General features: G+C 38.5%; 4 protein-coding genes across 7 annotated transcripts; 2 read left to right on the top strand and 2 right to left on the bottom strand.

Annotated features, from left to right (window-relative positions):
* The first annotated feature begins 2,725 nt into the window (after nt 1–2,725).
* Nucleotides 2,726–7,651, top strand: LOC104814355 (potassium transporter 11). The gene is made up of 10 exons (XM_010542360.2): nt 2,726–3,173; nt 3,442–3,832; nt 4,128–4,353; nt 4,771–5,016; nt 5,248–5,298; nt 5,426–5,686; nt 5,798–5,965; nt 6,083–6,337; nt 6,414–6,936; nt 7,065–7,651. Exons 2-10 carry the CDS (start codon nt 3,680–3,682, stop codon nt 7,522–7,524), a joined length of 2,343 nt encoding a protein of 780 aa, XP_010540662.1. The 5' UTR covers nt 2,726–3,173; nt 3,442–3,679; the 3' UTR covers nt 7,525–7,651.
* A 540-nt stretch (nt 7,652–8,191) lies between these two features.
* Nucleotides 8,192–14,694, bottom strand: LOC104814354. 4 transcript variants are annotated; one of them, XM_010542356.1, is made up of 10 exons: nt 14,584–14,694; nt 14,331–14,462; nt 10,801–13,944; nt 10,638–10,697; nt 10,202–10,354; nt 9,832–9,992; nt 9,596–9,743; nt 9,363–9,485; nt 9,114–9,201; nt 8,192–8,669 (listed from the first exon to the last, which is right to left on the bottom strand). In XM_010542356.1, exons 3-10 carry the CDS (start codon nt 13,795–13,797, stop codon nt 8,470–8,472), a joined length of 3,930 nt encoding a protein of 1,309 aa, XP_010540658.1. In that variant the 5' UTR covers nt 13,798–13,944; nt 14,331–14,462; nt 14,584–14,694; the 3' UTR covers nt 8,192–8,469. The 4 variants fall into 4 exon arrangements, with proteins under 4 accessions (XP_010540658.1, XP_010540660.1, XP_010540659.1 ...); XM_010542358.1 differs by having other exon boundaries at nt 14,355–14,462; XM_010542357.2 differs by having other exon boundaries at nt 14,331–14,456; nt 14,584–14,669.
* A 1,274-nt stretch (nt 14,695–15,968) lies between these two features.
* Nucleotides 15,969–19,507, top strand: LOC104814352 (bifunctional purine biosynthesis protein PurH-like). Its single transcript, XM_010542354.2, has 12 exons — nt 15,969–16,142; nt 16,238–16,337; nt 16,480–16,555; nt 16,684–16,780; nt 16,989–17,091; nt 17,213–17,346; nt 17,425–17,602; nt 17,881–18,038; nt 18,169–18,378; nt 18,499–18,846; nt 18,940–19,066; nt 19,217–19,507. Exons 1-12 carry the CDS (start codon nt 16,005–16,007, stop codon nt 19,366–19,368), a joined length of 1,821 nt encoding a protein of 606 aa, XP_010540656.1. The 5' UTR covers nt 15,969–16,004; the 3' UTR covers nt 19,369–19,507.
* A 49-nt stretch (nt 19,508–19,556) lies between these two features.
* LOC104814353 (UDP-N-acetylglucosamine diphosphorylase 1) lies at nt 19,557–24,500 on the bottom strand. Its single transcript, XM_010542355.1, has 15 exons — nt 24,194–24,500; nt 23,836–23,890; nt 23,554–23,705; nt 22,444–22,483; nt 21,978–22,070; nt 21,788–21,900; nt 21,626–21,700; nt 21,465–21,504; nt 21,280–21,362; nt 21,120–21,197; nt 20,812–20,955; nt 20,382–20,449; nt 20,178–20,292; nt 19,915–20,071; nt 19,557–19,820 (listed from the first exon to the last, which is right to left on the bottom strand). The coding sequence occupies exons 1-15, from the start codon at nt 24,377–24,379 to the stop codon at nt 19,723–19,725; spliced, it is 1,497 nt and encodes a 498-aa protein (XP_010540657.1). The 5' UTR covers nt 24,380–24,500; the 3' UTR covers nt 19,557–19,722.
* Between the last annotated feature and the right edge of the window lie 1,879 nt (nt 24,501–26,379).

Here is a 26,379-nt window from a genome sequence, read left to right as displayed (position 1 = left end):
TGGCAGCTGCCAAAAAAAGTTTCACCCGCCCTTTACAATATATATATATATATATATATATATATATATTTGTTTTATTGCGAGTTAGAAGGAGGGACTAAGTAAATATGAATTCAATCCGGAATCCGATTCTTTTTTTAATAATATATATATATATATATAATATCTGTTATAAAAAAAAAGAAAATTATATTTCGATTTGATTTAGATCTCTAATTCTGTTGGATATGAATGGCTATTTTTTATAATAAATTTGTGTATGATTGAGATCATACCATTATATATGTTTTTTTTGTCTTTATGGTCGGATCGGACGCTATTGATATTGTTTTAAAAACATTTCAATGATTTCATATATTGATCATATAAACACACGTATATACATATACATAGCACTTAGAAAACACAGGAAGCTAATTGATTAGATGGCAAATCATTCATTAATTATCATAATTTATTTTTAAAAAAGTTGGATTTGAATTTGTAGAAACATTAGAGACGTACTAAGTCATGCGATTTGACCCCTTTGGTTTTTTTTGGAAGAAGCTGCAATATTTTAAATATTTTTGTGGTCACAAGGGATATAATATTTTTTTTAGATAATCAAATATTTTATATCGAGATCCAAACTAATTCCATGAGTGAAAGCAAGACACGTGATTGAACTTGCACTCTCTTCTTCTACTTAGAACTCGAATTCGAGACGAAACTAACGTTTTGATTTCGGTCGTGGTCCAATCTCTACGGCTCAACTCTCTTTGTCCTCTTTGCACTGTTGTAATAAGAGTTTTGAAGAGCCATCTTGTTTTTTCCTTTGTTCCACAATTTTTATTATATTACAGTCATATTTTTATTTTCCAATATTATATCATATCTGCAATATATATATATACACACATACACGCAATACACATGAACCCTAAAATCCTATTTTATAAAGTTTTGGGCCATCTCATATATATAATATCATACCTTCCTTTCGTTCTACATGAAATGCATTTGAGGTACCATAAATAGTAGATTCTAAAAAAAATACAAATTTGTCTACCCGTACTGTCATGTGTTTGTGTATATATATATATATATATATTATATTTAATTGTTAGTGTATATTTAATCCAATGAACCGAACTATTGGTGTATATAAGTGTACAGTGTACTCACACATATTTTCTGTCCCTTTTTCCACTCTAACACATGTTCATCTCTCTTTTTGTACATACAATTTATATATATGTATAGGTAGATTTATAGTACAAAAAATAGGACATTTTTCTTAAAAAAAATACATGTTATATTTGGTATATTGTATTTGTAAATTTAGAGTATTTATTTTTTGATACAGATAATGCAATTATTGTTGTTTTTAAAAATATACAACAATAATAACAGCGGTCCAATCCAAATTTATTTGGTATCGATGGTATAAATTATTTTTCTCACAAAAATATAATAATCTAAAAAATAATATTCTCACTAATAAATATTTTTTAGTTACACTTCTATATAATTATGTATATTTTTTTTAGGCAACGGTCAAACGTGTGTCCGTAGCAGTTAGGAATACACACACATACGTACGTCAGGCACGTGACGCACGTGAGGCACCCAGTCCAACACGGCAACACGTTACGTTCCATAAATATGAGTACGATTACGAAGAATCTTATTATTATATTTATAGTAATATTCACAAGTATCTATTTATTTAATTTCATAGTAACTGTACCTAAATAACCAAGAATGAGTTTACAAAATTGTTAGCGATATAAGTTAATAGGATTATGTAAAAATATAATAGTAGGAGTGTTTAAATGTATATTTATAGAATAATATAATTAAATTCAAAATGTAAAAATACATTCATTTTAAACAAGATTGAAATTGATGGAGAAATATTTAATCTCTTCGGCTTCTATAGTATATGTGACATATATAGCCCACTTGAACTGTTTTTTATTTGAAATATTTAGATAAGATATAAATTTTACGTGTATCTATTTTCAGTTTTTTAATAGAAGATGCAACCTTACCTGGTTAATCAGTCCCTTTTTTTTAGTTTATAATGTATTTGACAAAGACCATCAATAAATAAATAAATTTTCTATGGTTGTCATTATAATAATTTGTTATGTGGATATGTTCCAATTAAATTTCTATAACCCTACGATCAATTAAATCTATAATATCACACCAAAAAAAAATTAAATCTATAATATAATCAGTTGGTGTATCAACTACCACAATTCCACGTGGATAAAAAGGCTGTATTTTAATAATAGACACATAAGTCTCGATGTATTTGCTTTGATGATAATTCTATTTATATATATATGTATATATAGAAATCATGCATTTGAATTGTGAAAAAAAAAATATATTTATTATACATTTGAAATACTTTTTTTTCCATAATATATTTTCTACATTTTATTTACACTTGTAGACATGTTAGGATTGTATTAATACACATAACTATTATCATAATGTAATATATAGTTTAGTGAATCGATAAAGTCAGATTTTTTTCCTTAATTAGAGCTTATGTCATAATTATTCACGGAATCCAGACTTTTATGTAAAATCGATGACTTCCACGTGTAAATTCAAAAGAATTGTACGATTCCTAAAAAAAATATACAAATCTCTAATAATTTCGATAAATTCCAAACATGAAGTATGACTATGGCGTTTTACGCATCGTAATTTAATCACTCCGCCATGTTCATCTCTGTCCAGAATCTCTTGTGATCTCTCTCTCTCTCTCTCTCTCTCTCTCTCTCTCTCTCTCTCTCTCTGAGCGAATACTGTCTTCTCTGCTTCTTTCTCTCTACGCTGTCAGAGAGAGGGGGAAAATACGACATTTATTAGAACTCGAATAGTCGAAGCAAAAAGGTCGGGTTTTTCCGACAACTCCGACCCGTTTCTCCATTTCAGCTGCTTGAAAATTCAAGGTTTTTTTCATGGGTTTTCACTCCTCCGACATGAATCGAGTCGGACCCACCTCTGGGAATGCTCCATAGCGTGAAATACAGTCCTCATTCGAAGGGAAAAAAGCTTCAGCCGTGTCTCGAGCCGTTCTGGAATCTTCGTTCTTTGATCCTCCATAGAAACAAGTTTGGATTCTTTGGTGTTTCCCTTCGTGTTTGGTCGGGGAACTTGATTTTGCATATGTAAGAAACGTGGAACTCAACTTTTTGTTCGTGGGTTTGATTTTTATTTTTTATTTTTCCCGAATTTTTTCTTCGGCTGTTTAGGATACCAGGATTTTGTGGGTGTCGAATTTCTTGCTCGATATGGGTATAGTTGAAGGGTAGAGATTTACCAAGTTCGGTAAACTTGGCTTTTACGAGATTCTTTTTCGTAAAAACCCAACCTTTTTTAAATCTCTTGCTTTTATGAATTTTCATTTTTTCTTTTTTGCTCATGTGAGATTTGCAGATTCTCAGTTAGGTGGAAGGGAAGATGAACTATATAGCAAAGTGGTTGAATCAAATTATGATGGGTTTCAAGTGAGAATTCCAAAATTTAGGACATTGAGGCAAAAACCAGGTTTCTCTTTGCCTGATCAAGATCTGGGTTTTGATGAGATAGAGATTTAGGAATCTGGGTTTGTTGCAAAAGAAAAAAGGGGCGGGGAGTTGTGCATAAGAATCAAGAGCTAGGGTTTTCTGTAAAAATGGCTGCAAGAGTAGAAGCATCATCAGTAGGGTGTGAGATTGATGAAGAGAGTGATGATGAGAACAGAGGAAGCATATGGGAATTGGAGCAGAAGCTTGATCAGCCAATGGATGAAGAAGCCGGCAGGCTCAAGAACATGTACAGAGAAAAGGTAATCAAAATTTCCAATAGCCATTTTCACAAATTCCATCTTACAATTTGGTTGTTTTATGATTTCAAGATTGTAAATTTCCATGTTTGTATCCATTGAATGCTGAGAAATTAGGTTCTATGGATTGTATTTGTATGAATTTTGAAACTTTCTCATAGTTGTAATTCATCAGAGTTATCAGATTTGTCCCTGCTGTGTATGGTCTTTTGATTGAATGAAGAGACAGATGAAAAGGGTATTTTAATTTATAGCTTAAAGGTGATCTCTTTAATCGGATTGAACTTCTTCGATGCAGAAATTCTCGGCAGTTCTGCTTCTGCAGCTTGCTTTTCAGAGTCTCGGGGTTGTTTATGGCGATTTAGGAACTTCACCTTTGTATGTTTTCTACAATACATTCTCTCGGGGAATCAAAGATCCCGAGGATATCATTGGAGCTCTTTCGCTGATCATATATTCCCTCACTCTCATCCCTCTCCTCAAATACGTTTTCGTCGTCTGCAAAGCTAATGACAACGGGCAAGGTAACTGTATATTTAAGCCCTTTTCTTGTTTTCTTTGGATTCTATTCGTTTTTAGCAGTTTCTGAAGAACTATTGTTTGTGAATTATCGCTTTTGTGGGCATAGATGGAACGTTTGCTGCGTTTTTGTGGCTTTGAGTTTAGGGTTTAGGATTTAAAAACTGTTTCATTAGAATCTTATATTCATTTAGACATGCATTTCGGCCTTTTTCCCGTTTATGAATAACTTACTTGTTTGTAAATTGATCACTTACCGGGCATAGGTGGAACGTTTGCTGTGTGTTTGTTGCTCTGGGTTTAGGATTTAGGGTTTAAGAATTGTTTCATTGGAATCTTATATTCATTTAGAAATGCATTTCGGTCTCTTTCCCGTTTCTGAATAACATATTTGTTTGTCAATTGATCGCTTACGAGCATAGGTGGTACGTTTGCTCTGTATTCGTTGCTCTGTAGACACGCAAATGTGAAAACAATCCCCAACCAACATAGGACCGACGAAGAGCTCACGACTTACAGCCGTTCTACTTTTCGCGAGCATTCTTTCGCTGCAAAAACCAAGAGATGGCTTGAAAAATGTACTTTTCGGAAAAACATGCTCCTCCTTCTCGTTCTTGTCGGTACCTGCATGGTTATCGGCGACGGTATCCTTACTCCCGCCATTTCTGGTACGCATTCTTACGCTGTTAATCCGCGAAAAACTCGTTTTTTACTTCAGAAGAAAACCTTGCTTCTGATGTTTTCATGTCATATCTTGTCTGCTTCAGACCGTTTTTTGAAAAACGGTTTCACGGTTGTTATTTTTCGGGCCCTCGAATTACGTGGAGAAAAAGGGAGACCCGTCGGGCTTAACATTGAAATCAAAGATTCTAATAGATCAAATTCAAATCTTTATGCAGTTCTTTCAGCGGCTGGAGGGCTCAGGGTAAACCTTCCACACATAAGCAACGGTATTTTACTATTACCGTTCTTATTTGTTACCCGAAACATAACCATCATCGTATCTCTTTCGGTTTATGAGCTATAGCGCTGAATACGTAACGTCGTTAACGATCATCGGGTCGTGATTAATGGCAGGAGTCGTTGTTCTGGTCGCGGTCGTGATATTAGTAAGCTTGTTCAGTGTACAGCATTACGGAACAGATAGGGTTGGCTGGCTTTTTGCACCCATTGTTCTTCTCTGGTTCCTCTTCATTGCAAGTATCGGTATATACAATATCTGGAAACACGATGTCGGCGTATTGAAAGCTTTCTCTCCGGTTTATATCTATCGGTATTTTAAACGAGGAGGTCTGGATCGATGGACGTCGCTTGGAGGCATTATGCTTAGTATAACAGGTGACAGACTGAAAGAATTCTTGCCCTTAAAACTGTTTTCTCTCTTCTCTATGACTTCCAATTTGATTCTATCACTAAAATGTTCGCCTATTTTCTGCCCGTGAAACGCAGGGATCGAGGCGTTATTCGCTGATCTATCGCATTTCCCGGTCTCGGCCGTGCAGATTGCGTTCACGGTAATCGTGTTTCCTAGCCTCATTCTAGCATATAGCGGGCAAGCTGCCTATCTTAGGAAGAATCCGGATCACGTCGTTGATGCGTTCTATCGTTCTATTCCAGGTTCATCTCGATCTTCTTCAAGCTTTGTAATCGAAAGGGTCGATAAACGGGCGGATTGCCGAGGTTCATAGCGTTTCGTCGTGTTCTTAGATGTGTTTCCTTTTTCTATTCATGCAGGAAGCATATACTGGCCGACGTTCATCATTGCAACGGCTGCAGCCACCGTCGCGAGCCAAGCCACGATATCGGCGACTTTCTCGATAATCAAGCAAGCTTTAGCCCACGGGTGTTTCCCGAGGGTTAAAGTCGTGCATACCTCCCGAAAATTCCTCGGTCAGATCTATGTTCCCGACATCAACTGGATCCTCATGATCCTCTGCATTTCCGTAACTGCTGGATTCAATAACCAGAGTCAGATCGGAAATGCTTATGGTAAATTTCATTTTCCAATTTCTGATTTCCGATTTCTTTCGCTGTGTGGGTTTTGAACCAATCGATCGATCCACAGGGACCGCAGTTGTCATAGTGATGCTGGTCACGACGCTGCTAATGACGCTGATCATGATTCTCGTATGGCGATGCCACTGGATTCTGGTGTTACTCTTCACAGTCCTATCCCTCGTGGTCGAGTGCACCTACTTCTCGGCCATGCTCTTCAAGGTCAACCAGGGCGGGTGGGTCCCACTCGTTATCGCGGCCGCTTTCCTCATCGTCATGTATGTCTGGCACTACGGAACCATCAAGCGGTATGCCTTCGAGATGCACAGCCGAGTTTCCATGGCCTGGATTCTCGGCCTCGGCCCTAGCCTCGGGCTTGTTCGGGTTCCGGGGGTCGGCCTCGTCTACACCGAGCTAGCTAGTGGCGTCCCTCACATCTTCTCGCATTTTGTCACGAATCTACCTGCTATCCACTCCGTCGTGATCTTCGTCTGCGTCAAGTACCTTCCCGTTTACACCGTCCCCGAGGAAGAACGGTTTGTCGTTAAAAGAATCGGCCCCAAAACCTTCCACATGTTCCGCTGCGTCGCGAGGTATCATCTTTGATACCGAAATCTCTCTTATGATTCGGATTCCGACCCGCGAAACCTTAGCAGATTAGGATGATCTCGAAAACGTTTCGGCCCCTCGATTCATTCCATGATATCGGTTTTCGGCACAGGTACGGATACAGGGACTTGCACAAGAAAGACGATGACTTCGAGAAACGGCTCTTCGAGAGCTTGTTCTTGTTCGTAAGGCTCGAGTCGATGATGGAAGGTTGCTCCGACTCCGACGAGTGCAGCATCGCGGGGCAACAGTCCACGATCGAGGACTTGGCGACGACGGTGGATACGTTTGAGTCGATAGAGACGATGGGAACAGGGGGAAAGCGACGGGAAAGCGGAGGAGGAGGAAGGGAAGAAGACGAGATGGAGTTTGTGAAGCGAAGCAGAGAGGCGGGAGTGGTGCATATAATGGGGAACAACGCGATCAGGGCAAGGAGAGGGTCGAGGTTTTGTAAGAAAGTCGCCATTGATTATGTCTATGCTTTTCTTCGGAAGATTTGTAGGGAGCATAGCGTTATCCTCAATGTCCCTCAGGAGAGCCTCTTGAACGTTGGTCAGGTTTTCTATGTCTGATTTCCCTTTTTTTTTTTTTTTTTGAAACTGTATGTATAATAATGTAATCGCTCTCTCGATCAACAGTTACATTCAGGCCCAATTTTAGGCCCATGGATTGAGTATTGGATCGGTTATTCGCCGGGAATTGTGGTCACAACGACGGTCCTTAGACGGAATACAGGCTTGGACCGACGGGTGGTCTATAAAACTATAGGTTTTGAATGGTTGGAGTTTTTAGAATTTAAAAACCAAAAAAATTATCATTTAAATTTTCACAAAATTATTTTTTCTAAAAACTTGGAAAGCCAAACCATTTTAGTGGAAAAATCAAAGAAAAATCAAAAGTTACTTTTTTTTAGTTTTCAAATATTATAGAATCAAAAAACTAAAAACCAAAATCCAAAAACTAAAACTAAAAACCTAAAATAAAACTCATCCCCATTCAAATCCTAAATCCGAAACCCCATTCTATAAAAATCGGGTTTAAATTCAATACCTTATTTTTATTGATATTTATTTATTTATTTATTTTAAATAAATTGGATTTTCTGATCGACCAGAAACCCGATTTTAAACCCTATCCAAAAACCCAAAATTTGAAAATTTTCAAAATTGACACCCTATTTCAAATTCGCTGGAATGTGAGGTGGCGACCGCCGGAGAGTTATCAGAGAGATATGGGGCATTGAGCAAAGGACTTGTATATATATTCACCCCCAAACAATATTACATTCAATGATAAATAAGGCTATACACAAAACAGAACAATGGTCTGTTCTTGTTCTTTGTACAAAATCACAACATAAAACGCTCTTTCTTACCGTTCAACGTGAAACAAGCCGGGATTCCTTCACACTCAGTAATATTATACACAAAGCATATCTTTACACGAACAATGCAGATTAATAATGTATGTGTATATATATATATGTGATAATCACGGAAAATCCACGAGTGGATCGGTTATTTGTGGGTATGGTGGTGGTTCGGATGTGGCTTGGTCACGGCTGCAGAAGTGGACATGACACGGAGCCGCCTGGCTATCTCGGTGAAGGAAGGTCGAGCCATGGGGTCGGGAGCCCAGCATTGCTCCATTATTAACCTCCATTCCGAGTCGCAGTAGGTTGGCACCGTCGGTCTCAACGTGTTGTTCACTATCCCCCCTGCGTGTTCATTCACATCCCGAGGCTATGTCACAAACCGTAAACCCTAAATCCATAACCCTAAACTCTAAAAACTAAACCCTCTTCATTCATTCACGTCCCAAGGATATGTCATAAATCCTAAACCCTCTGCATCCATTCATGTGCCAAGGCTATGTCACAAACACAAAATGATAGCAAGACGGGAAACAAAGAATCCCGAAAGAGATTTTGAATTGCGTGTAATGCAAAGGTTGTGCTCTGACAGGAGATATTGATGGTAAATGTCTATGCATTCTCCATGATGCAAGTATAGCAAAAGAAACAGCTCACTGAGGGATGATGCATGGGTTATATCATAGAATAACTATCCAAAGTGGCTATTGTTTCAGAACCACCAAGAAATTTATCTCGAGTTTCACGAGCTAGTTGGTATAGAGAGAGAGAGAGAGAGGAGGTTAATACCTATTATGGCCCCGTAATGCATATTGGCGTAGGGCTCCTCACCGGTAAGAATCTCCCACAGGACGATACCGAAAGAAAACACATCAACCTATACATAAATGAAATACCCAGAGAGATATTACTCGAAAAATCATTCAGCGGGCCAAAATATGACATCGAGGGAAGCAGCCTAGTTTCAATATCTATCTGTAAAACCTAGTTTTCATTAGCCAACACAAGGCAAACTAACGGGATGTGGTGGAAACAGACCTTTTCAGAAACTTTACTGCTGCTACCGCTTAGTAGCTCAGGTGCCATCCAAGGAAGGGTTCCCCTTACACCGCCCGTGACCAAAGTATTTCTTTTTATCTTTGACAGGCCAAAGTCACCTACCTGCAGTAAAGAAACACTTCTTTTTTTGTAATCACATATACCAATTAACACCGAAAGTGTTGTATTGTTCCGATTTTTTATTTTTATGTATGATATGAAATTAAAATTACCTTGCATATTGGACGTGCGGGATCTTTCAAGTTGACAAGCAAGTTGTCACACTTCAAATCAAAATGTACAATGTTCTTCGAGTGCAGATATTCCATCCCAAAAGCCGCATCCATTGCAATGATAAGGCGCTTACGTCGATCAAGTTGTCTGGATTTCACACAAATTGCAAAAATGATAAACACAACTAGAGATTATAGGAAAACACAAATTTGGAAGACAAGTGTAACTTAACTACCTGTTGCTGAGGAGAACATGTCTAAGTGAGCCATTCACCATGAACTCTGTCACTGTAGCTAAAGTTCCTCCAGGTCCATCTTGCACAACTCCATAAAACGCGACAACATTTGGGTGGTGAAGCTTGGAGAGAATGTCAGCTTCATGCCAGAACTCCGAGGTCTGAATATTTGGTGAAAATTTGGATTAATAGTGGTTATAATAGAAAGAATAGTGTAAAATTTAGCTTCACAATCATGAAAATATATTTATATGAGGGGAGAACCACAATCTTGAAAACTACAGGCTTCTACGAGGAGTGAGAAGTTTTCGGTGATCAATGTTCTTGCGTGCTTGTTCAAATCCCGGATAGCTTGAGAAAGAAAGCTCACCAATCTCTCTTGCTCAGAGGACCGTCCAGTAAAACAGCTCTTCTTTATCCGCTTAATTGCAACATCTGTACCCCTCCATTTTCCGTGATAAACAGTTCCAAAGGTACCAGAGCCTAACTCCTTCAGTTCCTCCAAATCCTCATTTTTTATTATCTGCAATAGCAATAACCATTTCATTTCCCAGCAGCAGTTGAGAGAAAACCAGGAAATGAATTACAAGAGATCTTCAAAACTGCGATTATTTCAGTCCTGAGATGGCACATGAACCATAAACACCACAATGAGACATCCAGAAGAGAAGAAACCGAGGAAAGGATGCGCTTTAGGATATTTTAACTGATTTTTGGCAGAAATAAACAATCCTTGAGGTACTTGAGGGCTGCATTGTCAAACTGGTGTCACTGGGTATGAATATGGAGCAAACTGACATATATACCTGCAAAGACTTGATGTCTAATTCTCCTGCCACCAGGTCAATGAGAGGTAGACCAGTATTCTGCATATTCAATTGCCGCAACAAAGTCAAGCAAGACAATGAAAAAAAGGATAATGTCAAAACATACTCTTCTTTTTTCAAAAATATGAAACAGTGAGCTTACGACAGTTGCTGATATGATCCTGGACTCGGCTCGTGCTCGTGTCGATGCTCTAAGGATGTCCTCATCAGTTGCAGCTTCGCTTTCATCACCCTTGTGCTGTGACTGACCATAATCTTGTTGTGTTTCTATCATGTTGGAAGAAGGTGCAGCAGACACCTCCGGTTGGATATTTCCATCAAAGTGGATTTGATGATCAATATGACTTGAAGAAGCAACTTTCTCTGACTGCAAAGGTGGGTAGCTGTAATCAATAGGAGCCCCTCCAGTGTTTGTAAAGGAAGTCGGAAATCCCGGATGGTCCTGATCCATAAGGGATACATCTTTCCTAACAAACTCATCCTGTGCCAAATTTCGAAAATATGACCAATTCTTAGGCTCGTGATTATGAACATTTAAACTCACACCAGCTCCATCAACATGCAATGGACCTAACCCAGAGAAGTTCAGAGAATCTTCTTTTGCTTTCAAGAATATATCAGCAAGAAAATCACGGGGAAACCGATCACTTATATCAACAACTATGTCCCCTTGCTCTGGACAGCCAGGGCCAGTGGCAAGTGGTCCTTGTGGAGCGGCATTTGCTGAAGGCTCTGAGGAGCTTACTTGTTCCCGAGTGACAGGCTCCCAGTTTTTGTTTTCAGCCACATTATTCCACCCGAATTCTGGTGGCTTCGGAGCAGTAACTTGGGACTGCTCAACATAACTGCTTTCACCTTTTGTCAGCTGATTCAAGAAAGGTGCCTCATTTTGATTCATGGATCGTCCTTCAAAGTTTTCCTTGCTCCGCATGGCTCCGAGCTCATCCATGTGATGACCTAAATGCTGCTGTTCAGGTAGCCGTCCAATTGATTTTGGACTATCCTTAGAAATGGATGACTTCACCTCGCTGATCTTGCTACCCGATTCTTTACTCTTTTCAAACTGCGACGTCCTACCTTCACCAGTCCAGGGGCTTTCGGAAGATGGTTTGACAGGAAGAATAGAATGCACATTCTGGGAACCCATACTTGATTCATGAAACTTTTCAGCTGATTCACTGATTGGCTGGAAAGGATCAGAACTAGTCTGAGCCATCAGAAACTGAGAGCCAAGGGAATCATTAGATTTAGACAGGCGATTGGTTTCTGCTTGCTCCCGTGGAATGCGCTCAGAATGAAAAACCCTTTGATGACTCACAGGCTGGTCAATGTTGCTTACACTGGATGAGTCACCACCCAGACATAAATATCCAGATGTTGAGACTCCTCCAGGCAAGGAAGACAGATCTTCCTGATCGGGTTTCCTGCAATCAGTTGCTGCCTCAGAAGCACCTTGGTTCTGAACATGGTCCTGGGATTTTCTGTAACTGTTTTCTGGCGAGATGTAGGAACTCATATCTGGTGTTGAATTGGCTACTTGCATGACAATTGGAGTTATTTCCTTAGAGACTTTTCCCTGGACAGTACAATCACTAGACACTGAAGGAACACCATACTCACTAACCCTTGGGCTCGAAAATTCTCCCTTCGTGTTCAGTTCCTTCGCTGAAATATTGTTGTCCACGGAATATACATCAGCAGGCTCATTTACTTTTTGAAATGAGTCATCGCTTTTCAGTTTGGCCTCTTTAACCAAAAGTTCTGGATCTTGTGCACGAAACATTTGTTCCTCATGTAAAACCCCCAGCTGGATCTGATGCAGATGAGGAGGTGCTGGTGTTTCAAGAGGAGTTACAGAATTCAAAGCATAAGGGTTATAACCAGATACTGGTTGATGTGCTGAGCTTGCAATTGGAGCTGATGTATAAACCGGGTTGTTAACCACTCCCCCGCGGTGCACTTGCTGTCCTGGATAAGGCTGTGAAAATGGTTCCGTATCAGAAGGAAAACCCGCTCCTTGTTGAGAAGTTTGTATTGCTGACAAAGTTTCCTTTACTGCCAAAGGAGCAGAAGCGGCAACTGATTCAGAGGCAACTCGACCAACCTCTCTCTCATTGTTCATATTGAGTAACTCGTCCAAATTGTTCCCAGAAGCACTTGCTGTTCCAAAGGAGCTCTTTCTCAAACTTAGATCCATCCCATTAACAGCAACTACATACTGAACCTCAGAATCACCTTCCCCAGCTCCCACGCCAAACTGAGCCTCCTCTATATCACTGCTTGAGAATAAGAACATCCTGGGTTTCTGAGATCCTCCACTACTAAGTACATTACATTCTTCCATCATGTTTTGCAAATCCTCGTCACAAGATACAGAAACCAGAGCATCGAGATCCTCGTCAGGCAGCTGATATTTTATTGCATGTGTATCAGAGTAAATTTCCGACATCTTCTGCATGATTTCTGCATATGAATTATCCTTGCTAATACGAACAATCCGTGTTTCACCACCAACATACCTAAGCTTCCGATCCCTGGGACGGGGTAAGATTTTACCGCCAAAGCTACATAAGAACTTCACCTGATTCAAAGAGGTATCAGACACTCTAGAAGAACCGAAACTATGAATTCTTTGATTGCTGTCAATTTTTGCCGACGTCACTGGTACTGACTTCACCGGTTCACGGTAGCTCGAGCCTTCAAGGGTAGGAGTGGTCTTCCTCTCATTCTCAAGTGTATGGTGTTTTTCTGATGCATTAAGCACTGAGGTGTTAGACCCACTCTCTGACATGGGAGGAGCCATTCCCATTACAGCCCTTGAGTCAACATAAACAGGCATACCACTAGGCTCTCCATACACATTCGGGATGGATTGCTGTTTTGGAACTACCCTGTCTCTCATAAACTCAAAGGCAAATTCTTCACCAGTCTGAATCGAGTAATTCAATACTGGTCGAGGATGAGCTGAAATGACATAGTCTGGAGGTCGTACATTAGTGCTAATATTAGTCGAAGGATCATGGGAAAACCTCTGGTTTATGGAACCTAGCACCTCGTTTCTCGGATCAGAGGCAGTATAACGAACTTGTTCATAACTTCTTGCTTGGTCCATCTTTTCTTTCCCAATATGTCTATCCATTTAGTTCATGAGAAGCCTTGAAGAAGCTTGGAGGCAACCGCAAGTCAAATCTTCACATATGCATCCCTCCGTGAATCCATGATAATCCTAGGATTTGGCTGTTAAAAGGTCTTTTAACACGAACAAATCCAGTCCTCATAGAGGTGCCTGAAACACGAGAAGTTTTCTTTCGTAAATATGAACATGATCACATACGGATAAAACTATTTACCACATCTTGAAAATCATGCTTGATTCTCAGAGATCTTCGCTAACTTTTGGTAACATCATTCATTAATCACCTACCCAGAGGACCAGACCTAAGTAGATCGTGAATCGATCGTCCCAGACCAACCTGAATCCCAAGTTTTGACATTGAGCCATAAAACTAGCTTTGGTTATCAGTTGACAGAACTCAATTTAAATCCTTATCCACTAAAACCTTGATCAACATCAACTTACAAGGATCATTGAAATGAAATCTACTTCTTCAAAACCAACAGAGAACTAGACATATCTCCGACAAGAATCAAAATCGGGGAAAAAAACCTTACAAAGATCGAGCTGCAAATCCAGACCTGTGTCACCAAAATTCATATGTCCGAACAAAACTCGCGCCAAAACCCTGACCCTGACGAGGCAAAACCCGATCGAGCATTCAAGTCGTAGTAGTAGACGATCTGAGGCTGGTTGGAAAAAACGGTCCAAATTCAACCAAAAACACAACCGATCCAGAGAAACATCGCCATTAAAGACCAAAATAACTTCGCCAGAAGCAAAAGGAAGAAACTTGGGAGTAGGTTTTACCTGGAGAAGACGAACCATGGACTGACGCATCCGTCCTTTGACGACCGATAAGAAAAAACGATGAAAAATCCTTACTCCCTATTTAAGGACTAATCTCTCTCCCTCTCTATTTACAGCAGAGTTTCTACTTTTTTTTTCTTTGTATGTTTTTTATTTTGTAGTTTATTTAAAAAAATATTTGGGCATTTATACGGAAAATAAGCTTTTTTTCTCCTAATTTGAATATTGTGAAAATAAATTGAAAACGGTATTGGTCATACTAGAACAAATTTATATTTTTCACCCCTCAATTATAGAAAATGAGTATTAAAATCACTAACAACAAACTACTAATACTAAGATAATCGCATTAAAATATTAATTTTGATAATTTTTTAAATAAAGTAAATGTATGCGCTTCTTGATGAAAGTTCTAATCCTTTGGTACGAGATTATCAAAAAAAAAAATTTTAAAAAAAGATTCAATCACTAATCTTGAGTTTCCTCGTCCTTCCTTTAAATCTTATTAATTAAAAATAAATTTTACAATAAGACAAAGTTTTGTTAAACCTAAAATAAATCCTTTTTAAATTTTGAATGTCTTATTTATTTTAGCATCTCCATAGTTGAACGTTGGTGTATAATAAATTCCAATGGATCCTTAATATAAATTACGTTTTTCTTTAGTTTCATCTTCAATTAGCAATGTCCGTAGCAAAATTTAAAAAGGAAAAAATTTGTTTGAAATATCACATGTTAATAAATGTTGTTATATTTTGTTTGTGATATTTTATTTTTTAAAAAACGAAAATATAGTTATATGATAAAAACAAAGATTAATCTAATTATTATTATAACGTATACCAAACCTTAAATATCCAAAACACCATATTTGTACTGAAAAATTGAAAACCATAGTTGTAATTATTGGAATGCAAATTATCTTTTCATATCATATCTAAAAAAAGGAAAAATCATTAGTTGTTTTTTCCCTAAATTTTATAAGTCCATCTGATTTTTTTATTCCTTTTAAATCTTTACTAGTAAAATTTAGGAAAAAGATCTTATAGATTTTGGTAATGAAGATTGAAATGGAATTTGGATGTGCCATTGTGGAAAGATATATAAGTTTAATTTTGGGAAAAAAGAATAGATGAAATGATGAGATAATTTAATATGGAAAAACAATTAACGAAAATTTATACAGAAGGAAATCCTGCCAAGGAAGCATTCTTCATTGGATCATAGATTCTGATGGATAAGGATTAAGGGAATTAAATGTGTCAAATAATTAATCAAAAATTAGCAAAAAAAATATTATGAAATTTTTAGTGGAAATTAAGCCACTTGTATATAATTTTGCATTTTCTAAATTTCATTTTTGGCATAAAACCCAAGACCTAGAATTCCGACAAGAGATTAAACAGTCGCGAAGCAACAGCATGTTGGGTCCCGCCGTCACCTCCTCCTCCCCCTCCGCTTCCCTCGCATCCGCCGCCGCCGCCGCAGGTTCTCGCGCCAAATTATTCTGCAACGATCATCGCCAGAAAACGGCCGGTTCTTCTCTTCGTTGCCAAACCGTAAGCTCTCCTCCTATATCCATTTACGTGCTCTGTTTCTGTTTCTTGTTTTTGCTGAACTTCTTATGGTTAGTGCCGGCATTGTCTGTGACCAGGTTCGCTCTATTTCAGTTCGTCCGAGCTTCTTCGCGATCCGAGCCATGGCGGAATCTCAGACTGTTCCGAGGAGTCAGCCGCAATCGTCTGATTCCTCTGGTTATTGTCTTTTGAGCTCTGAATTATTGAAGTTTTGGTCAATTTGAGTTCTTTATCGCAGTTTCGATTCAGGAACCGATTAAATTCAACTTTATACGGAATCCCTTTGTATATTTTTTTTTCTGGGCATTTTTCATTTCAGGCAAAAAGCAAGCTTTGATATCTCTGTCCGACAAGAAGGACTTGGCTTTTCTCGGCAATGGTCTACAGGAATTGGGGTAGTTCTCCCAATGAAATTTTTAGTGTTGTTTGTGTTTAGGATATGAATCGGTTCTTGTCTTCTTCCCTTTTTTTCCCCCAGCTTTCTCATACTTAATTTCTTGTTTATTGTTTTTGCGATTGATAGATATACCATTGTTTCCACTGGAGGAACTGCCTCTGCTTTGGAGAATGCAGGAGTCTCAGTGACTAAGGTGGAGACTCTCACTCATTTTCCAGAAATGGTAAGTTTCTTTTCAGTTCATCGATCAAGTTTCGGTCTTCCAGTCTCGTGTTTCCATTTTGCACTTGTCGATATTCGTCAAATCTTAGAACGAAAAAGGCTTGGCTTGATGCTCTCGGGTATATTTGTGGAGTTTTGAATCATTATGCAATTGTTTTTCTAAAGTTTGCTTTTATAACCCGAGCCTTCCTTTCGTTGCCCTTGTTAAGCTTGATGGTCGTGTGAAGACTTTGCACCCGAACATACATGGGGGTATCCTTGCTAGACGAGATATTGAGCGTCATATGGAAGCTCTCAACGAGCACGGGATAGGTGAGTTGTGAAATTTGCATCCGTTCTACATTTTCCCGGCTTTTTTTTTTGTTAAAACTCATTGGCAGTATCGCATTGATGCTGAACTGTTTCTCTACTCTGTTCAACCTCTTTGTTCCAGGTACATTTGATGTAGTGATTGTCAATTTGTATCCGTTTTACGAAAAAGTTACGGCCCCTGGTGGAATTAGCTTCGAGGATGGAATTGAGAACATTGACATTGGTGGTCCTGCTATGATTAGAGCTGCTGCTAAGGTATGTGATACTTGTTTCTACATACATAGATCTATTATACCTTATTTCGGGGTTCTTAATGTGATTATTATTGAACAGAACCACAAGGATGTTCTCATTGTTGTCGATTCAGAAGATTATCCTGCTGTTTTGGAATGCCTAAAGGGGGGCCAGAATGATCAGCAGTTCCGAAGAAAACTGGCGTGGAAGGCTTTTCAGCATGTAGCTGCATATGATTCTGCAGTTTCAGAATGGTTGTGGAAGCAGACTGAAGGGCGTATGTATTACATTATCTGCCTTACTTTTTACGTGTTCGTCTTAGAATGAGTACATAAAATTTAAGGTTTTGGGTTAGATAGGAAGAAGACCTTTGATATTTTATTAATTTCATTGCCAACTTAGGATATTCTTTAGTTTTTTGGGCTCACACCTCAGGATTCTAAATGTTCATGAGAAAATCAACTGCAAAGTTATGAAATTTGTTTGGATATCTTCCTATGTTATGATTGACTTCTTGTATTGATAATGTTCTTTGCATTTTTTTTGGTTTCCCAGAAGAGAAATTTCCTCCCAGCTTTACGATTCCGCTTTCGCTCAAGAGTTCTCTTCGTTATGGCGAAAATCCTCACCAAAAGGCTGCATTTTATGTTGACAAGAGCCTCGGTGAGGTGAATGCCGGTGGTATTGCCACCGCGGTTCAGCACCATGGAAAGGTGAACAAAACTTCGAGCAACCATCATTCATGTGCAGTCATTATGTCCAATTCGTGGGGCATTTCTTGTTTAGCTTGCCCTTTCCGTTTCTGTCTTTTATTCCTAAATTTTTGTTAATAACATTGTGCAGGAGATGTCATACAATAACTATTTAGATGCTGATGCTGCATGGAACTGCGTTTCGGAATTCGAAAACCCAACCTGTGTAGTTGTGAAGCACACAAATCCTTGTGGTGTGGCTTCCCGTAACGATATTCTCGAGGCTTATCGTTTGGCTGTAAAAGCAGATCCAGTTAGTGCTTTTGGCGGTATAGTAGCCTTCAATGTCGAGGTTGACGAGGTAAGCTAGCATTCATAAGAAAATTCTCTCATTGTTGAACTGATATAATAATCTATAGGTACATTGAAAGAAAGTGTTATAAATTCAGTTATTCTGCTCTGTTCTGTTCTATCGGTCTAGGCTCTTGCAAGGGAGATCCGAGAGTTCAGGAGCCCAACGGACGGGGAAACTAGGATGTTTTACGAAATAGTGGTAGCTCCGAAATATACTGAAAAGGGTCTTGAAGTGCTGAAAGGGAAATCGAAGACACTGAGGATCCTCGAGGCTAAAAAGAACAAAAAGGACAAGATATCGATCAGACAAGTGGGAGGAGGATGGTTGGCTCAGAATTCAGACGATGTAACCCCAGAAGATATCAGTTTCAACGTTGTCTCGGATAAGTCCCCGACTGAAAGTGAACTCTCTGACGCGAAGTTTGCTTGGCTCTGCGCCAAGCATGTCAAGAGCAATGCCATTGTGATAGCAAAGGTCGGGTTTTTTTCCAATAGATTTTTTTTTTTTGGTTCAAGGAGAAGATATGATCTGATGGATTGGGTTTTGCTTTACCCCTTGTTTGCGAAGAACAATTGCATGCTGGGGATGGGAAGTGGACAGCCAAACCGTTTGGAGAGTCTGAGAATAGCTTTCAGGAAGGCTGGTGATGAAGCCAAAGGAGCTGCCTTGGCCAGTGACGCCTTTTTCCCATTCGGTATTCTCTCTCTATCCTTCAGACCAATCTATATATATATGTGTGTGTGTCAGTGTGTGTGTGTGTGTGTATAAATTTTGTGATATATAAACGGAAACTTGTAAAAACGTGTTTTGTTGTTTGGTTTGGTTTGGAATGGAAATGGAACAGCTTGGAAGGATGCGGTGGAGGAAGCGTGTGAGAAGGGGATAGGAGTGATAGCAGAGCCAGGAGGGAGCATGAGGGATAATGATGCCATTGATTGCTGCAACAAATACGGCGTCTCTTTGCTCTTCACCACCATCAGACACTTCCGACATTGATCCAATCCTTCCATCCCTCAATCTATCTTCTAAAATAAGGTTGTTTTTTTTTTTATAATAATATCAAAGTTGTTATCTTTATCAAGAAGAATATGTCTGCTTTTACGTCTTGTAAGATTGAGTCCTGTTTTTTGTACTCTGTTCCCTCCCAAATAAAAGTCACAAAAAAAAAAAAGAAAATCAGTCCAGGTATCTCAACTTTGCTTCATCATCATGTATAAGATGAATCCACCTATATATATATATATATATATATATGACAGAGAGAAGGGGAGTAGGTCTTTGTCTAGCCGGAAAAGAAACGTAAATCAATGTGCAGAAGTGACAAAAAAAAAAGAGAGAGAGAGAAACCCTTCAGAGGGAGATTTCACAAGGAGCATGAAATGTTCTTCCTCGGCATATGGGTTCTAGGTTTTCTCCGGCGTATGAACACAGTGGTGACACCTCTACACCTGTTTCATTATCCACACACACACACACACACATACATCATTATATATGTGTATACGTATATTATGGGAGGAGGGAGAGGTTTAGGTGTGGTACCAGTTGCGTATAAGGGGACAGAATGAGTGAGAAAGCCACCAGCTGCAATGACCCAACGAGTGTGAAGCCTCATTACCAGAAGCCTTGCACTCTCTGGTGTGTCAAAGCTCGACCCGTTTGCGTTCTTCACCGGCGCAAACTCCTCTTCCCTCAGTACCTGTCACTTTTTCCATCCATCATCCACTCTCCCTCCAATCGTTCTTTCGATACACTCTTGCTTTGTTTTCTATATGTGTGTGTGACGATGACAGGAATTACGATACCTCGAAAAGGGCAGTCGAAGGAGCGTATGGGAAGGAATCGAATATGAACTGCTCTAGCTTCAGTCCCGTCGTGAGCCCGTTCACTGACGCGATCTTCTTCTCCGCCAAATGGTACCTGCCAAAAAAAGTTTCACCATCCCTTTTAGTGCTTTTTACATCTTCTATCGATAGCTTTCGATATATTATACTAAGAGAAGAACTCACACGCTCTCTTTCTCCAGGCCGTTTGCCACTTGATTAAGGAAATCCACAGTGAACATGTGTAAGCACACCTGAAAATGTACTTAGACTTAACCAACCTAATGAATCATTATAAAAACCATTTGAAAAAAAAAATGAATGGATGGTGCATGTCTGGAAAGGAAAAGGGTTTTTACGTTACTCCAACAAAATCGAAGACGGCCTGTTACTTGATTAATTGCAGAGGCCAGAGACTGGTCGAGCTCACTGTACTCAACTACAGTCAAAGGTCCACCTTTTCCTCTCCTCACAAACACTCCCACCTTTTCTTGGGGATAAGCCTTTACCATCATCATATAACATGAAACAAGCTCCAATAATGAATCATTATAAAAACCATTTGAAAAAAAAAATGAATGGATGGTGCATGTCTGGAAAGGAAAAGGGTTTTTACGTTACTCCAACAAAATCGAAGACGGCCTGTTACTTGATTAATTGCAGAGGCCAGAGACTGGTCGAGCTCACTGTACTCAACTACAGTCAAAGGTCCACCTTTTCCTCTCCTCACAAACACTCCCACCTTTTCTTGGGGATAAGCCTTTACCATCATCATATAACATGAAACAAGCTCCAATTATGAATTCCAAAGTAGCAACCCGCATCTTTAAAATACAGAAGACCCCCCCCCCTCCCCGAAGTGAACTATACACTTTAGTCGAAAACTAGCATCCCCTTTGAACGCATAGCAAGAATTAAGATTACCTTCCGTACGACCTTTGCAGCGGAAGCCACCCCTTTGTCGATGAAATACCCCAGAAAAGTTGGATCAGCTACACGAACCTGATTTCCAAGATTACGATTCTAAATTCTAATACTTGAGAAGATTTGAGAATTGTGATTAACGGGCGGAAAGAGAGCTAACCAGGACGTTGTCTACACCATAACAATCCACGTACTTTACCCCCCTGGAAGCCATGTCCTCTAATAATCTCGAGCATTTCAGAGCTGATAAGCATGTGCAACAATGTAAAACCAGTCAGATTAGAATCAGAAAGATAACGATGGACCAATTTAGATTGTTAGAACAGAAATAACTAGAAGATGCACCTGCATAGACTCCCCCATTTCCGTCTGGAGCCTTGGCTACCTGTGTTTCGAAGAAGAATACCCTCATGCAGTTAGCGACTTTAGTGAAATAGCAGACGATAAAATAAAAACCCGAATCACTTTCGAATGTATATAAGCTTGATCACGAAAGACAGACATACTCCGAAAGGTGTTTCCATGATGAATTTCCCATCCTTTGATATGCAAGGTAGGGTACCTTGTTGGAAGAAAGTAACCTACGACAGAGTAATCAAGATTCAACAGATACAAAAGAAATAACAAATGACAATGAAATAAAACAATACAACCAGAAGCCATCTTACTTGATCTGGTTCAAGGCCAAAGTACTTATGACTCGAAAAAAATTTTCTAGTAGGTTCATCGGTAAATGGGCTGGTCATTATGTACCAGTGTACTGTAATTGAGCGAGTTGTTCCTGTAGGTGATATATATTTTGTGAACAAATTGTCAAATATGATACATATAAATGGAAACCAGAATGATGAATCTTACCCTCACTCATTGTTTGAGAAGCAAGCCTTTGGACACACAGAATTTTCTCAGCTTGAATCTGGAAGAGAGACTTCCCCGATGGCAGTCCAATATCTAAGAGGAAATAAAAATTATGGTAAAGTAGCAGAAGACAACTAACAGTAACATACAATGTAATAAAATGCAGTCTCCATTCTGTAAAAAGAACAAAAATACTGAGTTCCGCCACTGGAGCCAATCAGGAGGTTGCATAAATTGCACATCTAAACACCTTAGTACGAACCCATCACATGTTTAGACATGAGAAAGACTTCATTTCCTACTTGCACGTGGACAAGAGCTAGGACGGTATCAGACAATTGTACTAATGTTCAAAATTTGCAGACCCAGAGAACTGACATGAAACTGATGCTATATGACAATTGACAGATGTATCCTAAGAAAGCTACTGACGAGAACAATAAAGAATTAAAAACGGAGTACTCACTGAAACACCCTTTTGGATCTGAACTTCCAAGCCTTGTACCCTGCATTGATTTCATAATCATAACCAGATCATTTTAAGACCTAAACTTTCCAAGAAGGTACGAAACAAACACTAGAATGTGGCAGAAAAAAGGCAACCAGAAATTTAAAAATAGTCTTGCCCTGAAATCAATCACGGATCATGGTAATATACTGCATAAACACTGCAATGAGGCAAGAAGAGGCTTCTGGAAATTCAAAACTAGTATTTTGATGAATGGTTATAACTCCAAAACTAGCTTTGCCATCAAAACATAATTCAATTTGCTGGTCAGCTTCTACATAGATAGAACATAACGTAGACGGTTGAGAAGAGTGACCCCATTCCATTCATGGGTCAACTAAAATCAATCCGTACAAGTACCAAACTCGTTTTCCTTGTACAAGAGAAAGGGCAAAAAGAAGAAAAGACAGTACCCCAGAAAGATACTCCCATCGTAATTAATGGTGAAGTAAATAATGACCCAACAATTCAATTCCAATCTTTACATCAGATTTGAACCTTCCTTAAATCGCACGTAACAGTTCACTTCACTCAAAATGTAGGAAAAGATTACAGAATCCTAGAAAGCATCTTTCATGTCACGTGATAAGCACCCTCGGGAAAACCTAAAGCACAAGCCTTTTTCATGTCATTAGGTGAAGAGTTCCTTCGGGAAATTACTATTACTTTAAACTTTTCTAGAATGCACCGACAGAGAAAGATTATTAATGTAACCATCATTGCCCAAATAACCCTTTATGATCTCTACTTTAAATGCACCGACCTTACCACAAAACAGGATTTTACACTTCCAGCTTTTGATGTTATGTAATCAAACACGCACTAATTACGTAACATCACCACATGCATTGTTTAAGAAGTTAGGCAGCATCATTCCGAAATAATGCAGCAGAAAGAGGAAATGCTGGTGAATTATTAGTTTCCCCTCTTCAATCGAAGTGGAACTCCCATAAGATACAAAAAGGTGGTCCAAATTGCACAATGGAAGGAACCCAAAAGAGGAATCAATGCTTTATTCACAAATCAACACAAGAAAACAAGGAGATTAGTATTTGGACTATGAAGTACCTGTCCACCAGATAGAAGCACCACAGCCAGTTTTCCTTCATAGATAGCCTTCAATCCCATATTCCACCATTTTTCTCTGTCTTCCATCGTTCTCTCCTCCACCGTCGACACGCAATTCTCCGGCACCGGCTCAATTGCGGCCACGGGCAAACCTAGCAAGTGAAACAGAGCTGGATCAATCTCAACGCAAAGAGATCCAAATCGAAGAGCAATGCATGTCATTGTCAAGTAACTTCAACAATTTGATAGGGGAAGACAAGCATATGTGAAAAAAAAATTAACCTTGAGATCGGAGTGAGCATCTGATGATGCGATCTATTCTGGGAAGATCCAAACTCTGCGAGACAATAAAACCGATCAAACTCATTGAAAGAAAGAAAGAAAGAAAGAAAGATAGAGCCAAAAACATTCGTCACCAATCCGAATTTTACGATGCAACAGTGATCCACGATTCGAAGAAAAACCAAGTGAATACGCAATCGTTAGCACCAATCTTCAGCTACTAAGCTGAGCTGAGGAGATTCAAACAACCAGAATAATCGCTAAACACATTTCGAAAAAATCCGAATCTCTGACAAAATCTGGAAATGCAACTTTATAAAAAAATTCTGGAAATGCAAAAACGTCTGATCTGATTCACCTCAATTTCCTTGACGAGGAGATCCCGCTCATCCGGTGAGAGCTCGTCCCAGAGAGCAAAAACATCTTCCTGACCGTAATCCTTGAGCCGCTCCACTAAAGCTTGCGGCGGAGACGCCACCGCCGACGTCGCCGTCACAGCAACAACAGCTCCGTTCTCTCCCTCCGTCGCCGTCGGTTCCCTCATCCTCTCCCTCTGTAGATCTCAACCCAATCTCTCTCTCTCTCTGTGGTATTGGATTTGGAAGTTGGTCGGTTTTTTGGAAGGACTTATAGAGAAAGAGGAAACGCGAAGCGGAAGAACGAACAGTGGCGAAGAAGACAAGAATCAAATCAAGCAACGTGTAACAACCGGCGCGATAGTTAAATGACGAGACTGCCCTTTCCTTCAAAGGCTCATGCATTTATTTTTTTGTCAGTTTCCTCCGACATTTTTTTGTTGGGAAAGCCTCCCTCTGATTCCGCGGGTTTCTCGCTCCTCGGAATTCGTATTCTCTTATTTATTCCAATAAATTTTTTTGACAAGTTAATCATAGTTTTTTTTTTATAATCCGAAATTTCATCGAGCCTTTGATCCGACTAAATCTTTCAGAAGACCGGAAAAATTAGATAAATGCACCTCCATATATTTGGATTTGAACCCAGAATAAAAGCATACTTATATTCTCTCGCCATTGGACCACTCAAATTTGGGTAAATTAATCACATTGATAGATTCTATAATACTTTTTGAGTTTTTTCCATACCCAATTAAAAATATCACGATTTATTTACTTATTTATTGAAATTTATAATAATTATTATCTGAATTTAAGTAAAATCTTGTCTCGTGCGTAAATAAATCATAAGATAAAAATAATATTTACAAACAAATTCTGAAAGGTTTATTAAAAATGGTTTGTCTCGGTTTACTATCACCAAACTTGTATTTATTTTCTATTATCTTTATAATCATATTTTTTATGTTTATTTTATTATGATATACAGACTATAATGAAATAATGATATTGAAATAGAAATGTGTCTTTCGTGATCTGGCATAGTGGTAAAAGAGTCTATAATTTTCTAAGAAATCATGGGTTTAATTTTACTCTCTAACATGAAAATTTATACACTAATATATAAATATAATTAGTGTGTATATCTATGGCATTTACTAGTTCATATGGGAAACTATGCCAAAGACAAAGAGTGTCATTATTTGTTAATTAGGGATCTTATTGTACATTGAAATTGTATATAGACCATAAATAAAATTTGGGCATGTTCCTTAGATGCCAATGCAATGTAGCTTTCAGCCACCTAAACTGGTTTTTGTTATATTTAAAAAAATGAAATTAAATTCAATAAAATTTTCACTTTGGTAGAGATATGTAGTGAAATTTGGACAAGTGTATCAATCGGTTATGGGTCTGAGTTGGGCCCATCCATGCATGCTTCCCACCCAACATATTAGTTTATTAGTCACAACCGTATGTATGTACGTATATACACATACATCGCATACTCCAACATATATTAAATGTAAATTATTATGTCAATTAACAAAAGGGTTCATATATAATTTGAGGGCCAGAGCCGTCATTATGTCCAGAAGTTTAATTTTTTTTATATAGTATAGTTATTTAATTACTCTTATTGAGGATCATATTATATAGCCTTCTCATTCATGTGTTAATTCAAAAAAGGAATATTATTTGTGTATGCAAATGGTTGACTGCATCTTGGACACCAAAAATAAACATATGTCCTTTTCGTTATTGGTTCAAAAAGGGCTCATTAATTCATTATGGTTTTATTTTATTTATTTTTTTGGACGGATGCTGACGGAGAAGATGAAGGCAAGTGAAGCTTATACATCATTCATTAATAAATTATTTTATTTATTTATTTATATCATGAAAACCCCAACTACTATCTTTCTTTCATGTGTTAGCTGGATAAATCCCGTGGGAGAAAAATCAACTGTAACAGACGGACGACAGATGAACGACTAAGAAATTGAACTTTTAACCTCTCGATATATTGACCATATTCGATATGTTGACCATATTCTTTACCAGTTTACCTAGATTTTTTCTTATTTTATTTTGTTGTCACGTATATTAACTAAATTATCATTGGAATATAAATTTTATAAAGAAGAAAAGGTTATTTTTTTTTAAATTATATATATATATATATATA

Source organism: Tarenaya hassleriana, unplaced genomic scaffold (assembly GCF_000463585.1).
Source record: "Tarenaya hassleriana unplaced genomic scaffold, ASM46358v1 Cleome21, whole genome shotgun sequence".
Classification (NCBI taxonomy): Eukaryota; Viridiplantae; Streptophyta; class Magnoliopsida; order Brassicales; family Cleomaceae; genus Tarenaya; species Tarenaya hassleriana.
Note: the sequence above shows the minus strand (reverse complement) of the source record. Positions and strands in the feature narration are given on the sequence as shown.